This window comes from Diabrotica undecimpunctata, chromosome 9 (assembly GCF_040954645.1).
Source record: "Diabrotica undecimpunctata isolate CICGRU chromosome 9, icDiaUnde3, whole genome shotgun sequence".
In the NCBI taxonomy this organism is placed as follows: Eukaryota; Metazoa; Arthropoda; class Insecta; order Coleoptera; family Chrysomelidae; genus Diabrotica; species Diabrotica undecimpunctata.
Window position 1 is genome coordinate 83,477,465 of NC_092811.1, and position 12,731 is coordinate 83,490,195.

At 33.0% G+C, this 12,731-nt stretch overlaps 1 protein-coding gene across 2 annotated transcripts in view; it reads left to right on the forward strand.

Moving 5' to 3' along the window:
- Positions 1–12,731, forward strand: part of LOC140450200 (uncharacterized) — a 171,466-nt gene that overhangs the window by 143,086 nt on the left and 15,649 nt on the right. Inside the window, exons 6-7 of one of the 2 annotated variants that reach the window (XM_072543671.1) lie at positions 11,071–11,148; positions 11,202–11,466. The exons of the other annotated variant lie outside the window; for it this stretch is intronic. Coding sequence (XP_072399772.1) covers positions 11,071–11,148; positions 11,202–11,212 — 89 coding nt within the window. The 3' untranslated portion in view covers positions 11,213–11,466. Of the gene's footprint in view, positions 1–11,070; positions 11,149–11,201; positions 11,467–12,731 lie in introns of those variants that run through there. 2 annotated transcript variants of the gene reach the window in all.

The following is a 12,731-nucleotide window of genomic DNA, read 5'->3' on the forward strand; positions in this document are numbered from 1 at the left end:
CATATTCTGATTCTATTCTTTCTTTTATTATTCGACCGTACAACCTCCCCACTAAGGCGATAACAGTTATTCCCCTATAATTAGAGCATTTGCGTTTATCCCCTTTCTTGAATATTGAGCTGATGTATCCAACATTCCAATCATCAGGGATATTTTGTCCTTTTAAGCATTTGTTAAATAGTTGAACCAACATCTCGTGTAATATATTTGGTCCATACTTTATTAACTCAATTGGGATGTCTCTAGGTCCTGCTGCTTTACCGTTTTTCGATCTTTTGAGGGCATCGCTTAACTCTCCGTTTGTTATCTCAATTATTTGTACATGTTCGGATATTTCTTCCATTTCGATTTCTTGGAATTTACATCTATCCTCTGTCAGTAAGACCTCGTAATGGTGTTTCCACTGTTTTAGATCTATTAACTCTAAGTTAAATTTTTCCTTTCCTTCCCTCCGCAGAGACTATCACCTTCCACGCTTGCCCAACTCTTGTTCCACCCATATACCTATCCACCTCTGCACATCTTCGATCCCACATGTCATTTTTACTTTTCACTACTTTTCTTTTTACATCTCGATTTAATTTTATATATATAGTTGACATCCGTTTCTGATAAGCAGTTTTCCTCTGCAGAAAACTGCTTAAATTAAACTAAAACCCAAATTTTAAGGACTACAAAACTTTTTGTTAGAAAAATAAATAGGTATGCCTGTACCTGTTAAATATAAATGTCCAAATTGTGTGTGCAGAATTGTGGACTGAAGAACGAAATGATCTGTGTATAAATTGTGAGTTGGACCAGATGAACAAGGAGGAGAGTGGTGCTAAAAATATACCAAGTAGAATGCATGTAAAGAGGCAGAGACCACAACAATAATAATTATGTAATTATATGTTAAAAAATATACAGTGGCTCACAGCTTAAATGGTGCAATCGCTACTCAATGAAACTAGCTTGTGTCAGTGGCTCAATATTTATGAGAAAAAAATTACATACTAAAATTAAATTACTAGTCTTCTATTGTATGTATGATTTTGATTTCACAGCTAAATGATGCAGATAAGCGTTGTATTAAATTCATATTGCAGTTGATTTTATGTTTAATTTGACAGTTCGACGACCTAGGATTAGTGAAAGAAATTTAATAATTACCATAGAAATAGATATAGTCAAAGAGACATATCCAAAATGGTAAATAACTGTTGCTCAAGAGTTGAGCACATTGTTGAACGTTGCCGAAATGAAAGCAGAGTTGACAATAAATCAAGGTTACCTCCAAATAAGATTTTTACCGAACGTGAAGAAAGATGGATTGTCAGAGAAATAGCAAATAATCCTTAAAAAAGTGCACCAAAATTGTGAGATGAGGTGAAAAGACAGTTTGGAAAAAGATTTAACCCCAAAACAATTATACGGATATTACGAAAGAATAATCTTTATGGTCGAACTGCTAGAAATAAACCTTTTATTAGCCAAAGAAACAGGCGTATTAGATTAGATTGTAGTTCGCCAGTGAGCATATTAACAAAGCTTTCAGCTTTTCGAATTCAGTAATTTTTGCTGATGAAACCAAAATAAACTTGTTTGGGTCCGATAGAAATCTATCGGTGTGGAAAAAAGCCGAATGAAGAACTAAAGGTCGTGGCATATTATCGTACACGTTGCGTTTCCAGCACATAGCGTTTAGTTTCCGAAAAATATAATTTAAATGGTTTTAAATATGGACAACGCACACTGTCCGGAACATAGGTCGTAACCGGTTGGTAAGGATAATGTGCATTAGATGTCCGTCGTTCTCCCTTTGTTGTTTATTTAGGAACTTGTTTGATTTTGATACAGAGTATTTAAAAAAATAATTTTCGAGGCTATTTTGTCATTTATGCATGTGTTTTTATTGCTTTGTGACAATTAATCACGGAAGTGATAAACAATTAGGACTTTTGTACGGAAGTGATACCTCTTCTTTTTAAAAATACTTTTTGGTTTGATATGTATGGCTTCGTTAAATGTAGTATTCTGTTTTTTAACTGAAGGTGAAATTAAATTTAACACATATTTAAACTGAATCCTCTTCATTCTAAAATAATTGTTAAACCTAATAATTATTGTTAAATTCCTAATTGTTTATCACTTCCGTGATTAATTATCACAAAGCAATAAAAACACATGCATAAATGACAAAATAGCCTCGAAAATTATTTTTTTTAAATACTCTGTATCGAAATCAAACAAAGACCTAAATAAACAACAAGGGGAAAACGACGGGTATCTAATTACCATTATCCTTACAAACCGGTTACGACTCGTTACACATCAGTCGTCGGCATCAGTAAAATATTGTTTTCGAATATACTGAACGGAAACGTTAAGTGTCTGAAACGCAATGTTCCGGACAGTGTGCGTTTTTCATATTTAAAACCATTTAAATTATATTTTTCGGAAATGCTATGTGCTAGAAACGCAACGTGCACGATAATATGCCACGACCTTAAAATTTAAAAATATGAAAGCTACGGTAACTCACGGTGAAAGTGGGGACATGATATGGCGGTGTATGTCGTTCGCAGGAGTAGGTAACATGCATTTTAGTGAAGGAAATATGAACCAGCACATGTATTTAGATCTACTAAATTAGCATCTCGCGCTAGTGCTTAAAAATTAGGTATCAATAACAATTACCGGTTTTATCAGGAGAAAAGATCCTAAACACACGTCATATCAGGTTCGTACTTGGTTGCTTTATAATTGCCGAAATGTCATTAAAACACCAGCCCAGTCACCAGATTTGAATGGTATTGAAAATTTATGGTTGTCATTAAAATATAAAGTACACAGTACGGCAATCTCAAATAGAAATAAATTGAAAGTAAAAATTACTGAAGCTTGGGATACAAGTTCCCCAGAGTACACCAGAAAATTGGTCGAATCAACGCCTAGACGACTATAGGCTGTAATTGATAATGAAGGAGAATTTACAAAATATAAGCAATCATTTTTCAATGCGTCGAGGTTTTTTTCTTTATTATTTTCTTGTTTTAAAGTTTTAAAATCATTTTAGCTGTGACATCAAAATCATACATAAAATAGCTAAATATTTATTGTTATTTAAGTATGGCATATTTGAAACCCAAAAAATAGCTTACGCTATTTTAGAAGACTTATAGTAATTTAATTTCAGTATGTAATTTTTTCTAATAAATATTGAGCCACTTCATTTTTATTTTATCTTTTGAATATGCATATACCTGTGAAATAAATATGTACAAAGTGTGGTGGTGAAACTGAGAGTCCAAATACACCTTGTGTAAATTGTTACTTAAACCATATATTTAGACAATTTGGTGGTGACAAGTTTAAGTCATATATTTATACAAAATAAGTATGCCTATACCTGTGAAGTATAAACGTCCAAAGTGTGGAGGGGAGATTGAAATACCTAATATAAATTGTATAAATTGTGGCTACATAGAATATTTGCAAATCAGATCTCCGATTTCTCTTTCTACATTTTTAGATACGTGCAACTGTGCTATTAAGATGGCCACAGGTGATCAGCGCGTTCTATTAACGATTCACATAAAAAATAAACTCAAAGGTAAAGCTGCACAGCTTATTAATTCTAGAAAACCACTTTATTATACAGAAAAAAAAAAAAACAATTACTAAATCTACATTTTGGAGACAGTAGAGACCTGACCTCCTTAATACAAGACTTACAAAGACTAAGACAACTATCTAACGAATCTCCTCTAACTTTCTTTAACCGCTAACAAGTTCTGAATTCAAAAATGTACTCCTCTATCCAAATAGCCCAATGTGACTTAATCGATACCATGGCCCTAAACACACTTTTAACCGGTTTAAAAGCTCATCTAGGACAAATTATTAGGGCTAGTTATCCAAAAGATCTTCGCGAACTTCAATTGTCATATTTTGAAGAACAAAAATCTAATTCTAAATCAGCTATTCCTAAACCCTCTCAACCAATGAGAAGACCCCCATCTCAATTTACAAAATGTACAAATTGTGGCCACATTGGTCATCTAAATACTGAATGCCGCTCTTCACGTTTCGTACAGCCAAACCAAACTTTTTCTAAGCCACACGGTTACCAAAACCAATATAATAATGGACCTAATAACTATCAAAACAATCAGAACCCTAATAGGAATCAATATTCCTCCAACAATCCAAATTTCAACCAACATAGACCTTCCTTTTTATCTCAAAATCAAAATTGTCCATCTGTTATTCAAAGAAACCCAAACTCCCAAATGGCACATGTTTTAAACGAATATCCTGATGAAATGACGACTAACTATTATACAGACGATTAGATACTATACAGATAATTATTATAATACCGACAACTATGAAACAGATTATTATACAGAAAATATTTTACAAGCTGATAAATTATCAGGATTTCCTTTCACTTAAATCATCCTCCCAATCATAGGAACCACTCAACAGATATTACGAATATCCAAGCACTCAACTTGAACAACTTCCATCTGGATCTCAATTTTCCCGAACAGACATTTCTGTAACCCCATTTCATACAATGAGTTTCAAAAATTTATATTACATTAACGATGCTACCAACACTTAAACTTTTAATCGACATAGGTGCTGGAATCACTGTTTTCAAAGAAAACACAGCACACAATTATTATAATAGATTTCCTGAAAACGTTACTATTCAAGGTATAACCGATCATAAATTGTTAATAACAGAATCTGATTCACTTCAATAACGATAATCTTCACAAAGTCTTTATTTTCAATTTAGACATTGATATCGATGGCATAATAGGCATAGACTGTCTAGATCATTATGAATGCGTAATAGATATCAAATCCTGACAGTTGCATACAAATTTTAAAACTCTCACCCTTCACAAATTAGAACACGAGACAAACACACCTCCTAAAGACAAATCGCCGACTCACCCTACAGAAACAAGACAAAACGAACCTAAAATAAAAATTAAATCAGATTCTAAACAGGAATTAAATTTAAAATACCAAAACCCTAATGAAAAATACACTATCGTAAAAAACCGAGATCAAGACAAAAAACTTGAAAGACCGGAGAGAAAACGAATAAAAGGGAAAAACAGAATTACCATTGACAGCCGGACTGAACAAAATTGCAGACTAAAATGCAACTTATCAAATACAGATGCCATATTATCAGCTCAAGAAATAGAAAAAGTTAGATTACCTCATGCATTAGTCCATGTAGACGAAAATGGAGACTTCTTAACTTCCGTCCTAAATGCTATGCCGAAGTCAATTGAATTTTCAGACATTTCAATCGCACCTTTCAAAAATTCGGAGACAATCCTATCCTACAACGGAAATGATTTTGAAGAACCCGTAGTAGATAGTACACGAATAATTAAAGAACAACTAAGAATTGATCATCTAAATTGCGAAGAACAAGAACTAATTCTAGATATATACTGAATATGCAGATATATTTTATATCGAAGGCGACAAACTGACCTTCACAAACGAAATCAAGCACAAAATCGAAACAAACAATGCTAAACCTATCTTCACTAAATCCTATAGATATCCTCAAATACATAAGGAAGAGGTAAAGACGCAAATTAATAAAATGTTAGAAGAAGGAATAATCCAGAAAAGCGTCTCGCCCTGGTCGAGTCCAGTCTGGTTCGTACCGAAGAAATTAGATGCGCCAGGAAAACAAAAATGGCGAGTTGTTATTGATTATCGAAAGCTTAACGAACTCACAGTACAAGACCGTTATCGTCTACCACAAATATCAGAAATATTGGACCAACTAGGAACATGCCAATACTTCACAACACTAGATTTAGCGTCAGGATTTCACCAGATTGAAATCGAGCTACAAGACATCCAGAAAACGGCCTTTTCCGTCGAAAATGGACATTACGAATTTGTCCGCATGCCATTCGGACTAATGAATGCTCCATCTACTTTCCAAAGAGTAATGGACAACATCCTCTTAGCAATACAAAACGAAAGATGCTTAGTGTATATGGATGATATAATTATCTACTCACCCTCTATTACTAAATACAGCCAGACAAATGCGAATTTTTAAGAAAGAAGTAGCATATTTGGGCCACCTTGTAACAGAAAATGGTGTAAAAACAAATCCAGCTAAAATATCTTGCATCAAAAACTTCCCGGAACCAAAGAACACCACAGAAATAAAATCATTCTTAGGCTTAGCCGGTTACTACAGAAGATTTATTCCAAATTTTGCCAAAATTTCTAAACCACTTACGAAACTACTTCAGAAAGACGTACCTTTTATTTCTAATTCTGAATGCAAAGAAGCCTTTAACGAACTCAAAAATATTTTAAAATCAGATCCAATACTTATATATCCGAATTTTGAGGAACCATTTTTACTAACAACTGACGCTAGTGCATTCGCGATTGGAGCCGTTCTATCGCAAGGCACTATTGGAAAAGATTTACCTATAGCTTATGCCTCCAGAACATTATGCGGTGCCGAAACAAAATATTCGACTATATAGAGAGAATTATTAGCTATCGTATGGGCAGTCAAATATTTTAGACCATATCTTTTTGGCCGAAAATTCAAGAAATATTCAATCTCAAGAATAAAGATTAACCATTTCAAAGATTGTGCAAACTTTCAATCAAAAATCTCATTACATGCATCGAATGAAGATGACACGGAAACTCAAGAAAACGAAGACGACGATGAAGAAAATATAGAAAAAATGGCCGAAGAACTTGACAAGTTTATCGAACTGTATAGAAATAAGTCAATAATCGATTATTCTAAAATTGAAACATCGAATACGGACTTATTAGACAAATCCAACAAAAACATTGTTACATTTTTTTGGCAAAATAAACTTGAAGAACTCCACGAGAAAATAATGAATGACATATTCGAAGAAAACATGGAATATAGTAACCGAAGAATTAATATTGTACACAGCAAAACTGTAAAAGATCAAAAATATTTTATTACACCATTACCGTTTGATCCCGAACGAGTAATAGCACATCTGTTTCTTGAACTTTTTGCAAATAAAGATTAATTCGATGAATTAAAAATATATTGTGTCGAAAATAATCTCGAACTACCTATCCTAGAGATATTTTCTTATATTTTTGCTGACAAAGAATTAAAATTAAGAATCTGTCAAAATATAATTAAACATCCAGCGAAGACGAAATCCCTCAAATTTTAGATCCTTACCATTGTGGTAAAAACAATTTACATCGAGGAATAAATGAAACTGTCAGAAAAATAAAGCAGAAATACAATTGGAAGAATTTAACAAAAGATGTAGAGAAATTTGTAAAAGCATGTGAAATTTTCCAAAAAGTTAAGATTTGCCGAAAAAACTTAAGTGGACCACTAGTAATAAGAGAAACTCCAAAAACACCATTCGAAAAAATAAATATGGATATATTCGAATACCCTACTAGGAACTATATGCTTTAACTATTCGTGATGAATTGACAAAATTCACGCAAGCCTATCCTTTGGAAGACAAAAAGACAGTAGCAGTAGCCAAAACACTCCTACTCTTCTTTCAACACTATGGAACACCACTAAGAATTCATTGTGACTGTGGTCGAGAATTCGAGAATGCTGAAGATCTATGCGAATTATACGACATCAAACTAACATTTTCTAGTGTTAACCATCCACAATCTAATGGAAATCTAATCTGTAGAAAGATTTCATGCCACACACTCAGAAATTATTAGAGCAAATCAAGCCGAGAAGCAAAACGATCATCCCTTCACTATATTTCCTTATGCAATAATATGCTATAACAACACAAAAAATAAGACCCACGGTTTTACACCATATGAACTTATATTTGGGCACACTGCAGACCGACCACCAGAAACTCTATACAATCAAAAAACACTAATGAGTAAATATATTCGAGATCTGAATAATCGCAGTGAATATTTTTACAAAGTAGCAAGAGCAAAAACAGAAAGACAGAAAGAAAAAGCGAAAGTAAGATTTGACGAGAATATTTCAGAACAAAGACCTGATTTTAAAATTGGTGACAAAATTTACGTAAAAGACTCAAAAATTAAATAAAAATCGGAAAATCTTTTTAATGGTCCTTTCGAAATTCAATAAGTTTTTACAAATTCCGCAATTATCCTTAACTCCAAAACCAACCAAACCTCTCAAGTAAATTTTGACAGACCAAAACCTTATTTTGAATAATTTTCCCATTTTTCACTCCCATTAATAACACAATTGGAATATTTTTTCATGAAAAAGGAATTATACGAATAGCTAACGACAAATGGACTTTACTTGTTTACAAAGAATTATTCCCTATCAAAACTACAATATCCAACAATGACAGAATTTTGGAAAACCCATTAGAAAAATTTATTAACGTGAATACCCGAGAAAACTTGCCTTTCAAGCCGAAGTATAGACACATGTTAGTCTGCTAAAACAAATCTCAAACTCCGTTAACTTAAAATATAAAGAAATAACCTCTGATACAGTACATTATAATAAATGCCTTAAACGCGGTTTAGTAAATGGTATTAGAACAATCTGGAAATCTATTACTGGAAATTTAGACGCCTCTGACGGCGAATAATTTAATAAATGTATAAATAGGATAAATTCCGATGAAACTCAAATTGAAAATCTCTTAAAAAATCAAATATCTGTTACCACTTCAGTTATAAGAACTTTCAACACTACAATTCAAAAATTGCAAATAGATAAACAAACTTTTAACAAAGACTTAAAAACTATCAAGACTACACTTCTGGACATTAATAATGACACCTCCTTTTACCAAGCACAATTACAAATATTAGATTTATGTGAGTCCTTAATGGAAAGCTAAGTATTTTTAGAAAATTATTTAAATGATATACTAAATTCTATCACATTCTCTCGCCTGCAAATTCTACATAGTTCTATTATCTCGCCCATAGACTTAATGGACGCATTAAAAGAAATCTCACATCATTACAAAATAACGTATTGCCTCTACCCACTTATATGTTAAATATAGCTCAGTATATTGACATAATAAAACTATAAGCTTATCAGCTTGATTAAAAAATTGTTTTCGTTCTCGAAATTCCTTTAGTTGATCTCGAAATCTTCACCTTGTATCAATTATATTCAATACCAATATTAGATAATCAAACTGGTTTTCATCATATACTTTCAACTGTACATAAATACATAGCGCGAGATGATGATTCAATTTCATATGTCTTACCCATGGACACCGAAAAATGCAGACAGATCAGTCAAAACCAAAGAATGTGTTCAGACATTCTTCCGTATCCCATAGACACCGATACTATATGTGAAGCCCAGCTTTTGAAACCTGTCAGCAACTTACCAAAAACTTGCCAGATGTCCATGCTCTTACTACAAGGTTACAATGTACAAGAAATTGGCCGATGGTTACTTACAATGGATCGGAAATGGTTACTTACCATTTCCGATCCATTACCAGTAACAATCAAATGTGCAAAAAAAAATGTCACTACACAGATAATCAAAACAAATTCAATCTTAAGATTAATTCCCGAATGTATTGCATTCATTGGCAGTACCAGAATTCATGCCAGAGACCAAATTGAGAAATATCACGTATAGAATTCACTCAGTTAACGTACCCTACATATGCTGTGACCATTTTGAGACAAAGAGTCACCTATCAAAATTGAAACCACTTAACTCAGTAAGATCAACGTAGATGACTTAAATATTGCACAACACAAATTGGACCAATATTCAGAAGAACTAGACCATATTATGAGCCAATCATTCATTGAGGAACATCTACCCTTATTCACTATATCAACTTTATCCCTGATTATTATCCTAGTTATCTTATACCTTTTCTCTAAATACCGAACCAAAATATTCCCAAAAATTGCAATCTCCTTGTCCCAGGATCAGCCTCCACCTTCACTACCACGCAGAAATTCCATTAGACTATGGACAACAAGAAAGCGAAGAAGAAGCAGAAACACCAATTACTCTGTAAAAGTCAAAGTAATGGCATTGACTTTGCACTAATAAGGAAGCTGTTATATGAGAAAATATTAACCTTGAACTAGCTTAAGTTCGCCGACTTCAGATTTCATCATCCCATTGCCATAGAAACCTCTGGCCAATATTCATGGGAACAGCGATTCAGCACTTCATACCAAACCTATAAATTACCATTTTCAGATGCCGGAACCACTCTTAGCTGCAACTTTGTTGTAGTCATTTTAAATTAATTTAATTTTGTACTATCGTTTAACATTTAATGTGTAACAAATAAAGTTCTTTTTTAAAAAAGTCAAATACGCGATTAGTGATCTAACAAATATATATATATATATATATATATATATATATATATATATATAGTAAACTCTTAAATATTGGGGAAATCTGCAAGAAAGCTTTCCTTCTTTCTCGCAGATTTCCCCAATATTTAAGAGTTTACTATTTAACTTATCTGCAAAGATTATATATATATATATATATATATATATATATATATATATATATATATATATAGAGTACACAGAAAATAATGTATATAATATACCATTAAAGAATAAAAAAGTATTGGCTCAAACGTCTATATAATGCCTCAAAAAAAGGTAGCACTCAGTCCATACGATAATAAAAGAATAATAAAGTATTTATATACTGACACTGCCATGGGGTTTCAACGATAAATAATTTATTTTATCATTATTTTATAACAGAAGTTATTTTTTAATTTTTTTTGTAAATGTTTTTTTTTAATTAATCTACAATCACCCAAAATTATTAATAAGGCTAAGCCAGTAAGTTATTTACTCATTAAAATAAAATATATTTTTAAAATGAAGCTCTTTATTTCCGGTTAAATTAAATAAATGGGAGACCGTTTTTAAGACCAAAAAAGATTTGCACACTTAAAATTTAAGACAAAAAAACATTATACCCCAAACTATACCTACCATCTTCCATAGTATCAAAATGTATGGATCAATACCATGTTTTGATTGTAAGAAATTCTTTTGTTTTAGTAAAAGATCTTTGGATGTTCACAAGGACACTGAACCGACATTGTATTGTTATGAAACTATGCCTGATTCATAAAAAAGGTACTCCCGCATTAAATCTTCATTCATTCTTAATTAATTTTTTTTTATTTCAGCCTTTATTTGATCTATTATGATCTATCTGATATATTATGATCTACTTCATAAAGACGTTTTGATTTGGGCACGAAATATGAACTTTGTGACGCGGATGCACTGACAGGAAGTGAAAATTAATTTATGGCACGACATAGAAGTATTTAAATATTATACATAAAACTGATTTTGGGGTATAATTAAACCTTAAAATTTGGTTTATTGTTTTTTCGTTAAGTTCCCCTAACTTAAGCGTTTTACCACAACCAGGCAGCAGGAATATGAAAAATAATATACATATTACGATTAATAAAAATAAAACTAGTTGGTACTTTTTTTATTTACTAATTTCTATTATACATTCATTAAACAAGAAGACGAAGAAGAGATCTAGAAACAAGTTGCGACCAGCTTAGGGCGGGTTCGTTTGATATCGTTTTACCCTGTACCCTGTATCACCCTGTACAAATTTAATGAAAAGAAGAGGCGATAAGCAATACTTTTTACACTAGACATACAGGGTGACCCATTAGAGAGAAAGATGGAGATATTTAGAGATAAGCGATGAGTTCTTACATCCCTCTGGTTGTTGACGACAACTTCTTGCACTTCTTCAGCTACTCTCTGGTGGTCATTGTCGTTCACTTCTTCAGGACTAGTAATTACACAGGTGAGACAGGTAGGGTGTCAGGCAGGTGAGGCAAGTGACAATTCTTCAGCAGAGAAAAAGAGATCTAGAGATAAGCGACCAGTTCTTACGACCCTCTGGTCATTGACGATAGCTTTTGCGGAAAAGAAGAAGAGATCCAGCGATAAGCAACGACTTCTTACAACCCTCTGGTCATTGTCGATCACTTCTGCGGAAAAGAAGGAGATATCTAGCGATAAGCGACCACTTCTTACAACCCTCCGGTCATTGTTGATTACTTCTTGTACACCCCCAAGGTTAAACTAGGCTGTGGTATTCCCGTTGACCATCAACATCACAGACCCTGATGGACAGGTTACCAAAGTGAGTTGAACCCTGCTTGCTCTACAACTAATATCGCCTGCAAAATTGCTAAATTTCTTTAATTACCGCATCCCAAAGAATACACCGGGCACTGTTTGCGAATTAGCTTAGCTACTTTATTGGCTGATGGTGGGGGTAGTATAAATAATTTGAAGAAGTACTGAGGCTGGAAATCAACTTCTTCTTCTTTATGTGCCGTCTTCTACCGAAGGTTGGCGACCATCAAACGATAGGTTTCTCTATTTTGTGCCGCATGTATTATGTTCGCAGCTTCTGGTATTTGAAACCATGCTCTCAAATTTCTCAGCCAGGATTTCTTCTTTCCAGTGGCAGCTCGTGGCTTGAGAGACAAGGTCGGCAAGGTATTTTTTGTCTCCTAGAGGTATACCGTCTAATAAAGACTTCAATCATCATAGGAGATTTTTTGTTTTCTTGTTTTTTGTTGTTTCCTATAAATTTAGAACCTAAACATGTTTATAAATTAACTCTAGTCTACGTTGTTTGGAAGTAGCAAAATGGGTTATAACGTCATCGTAAA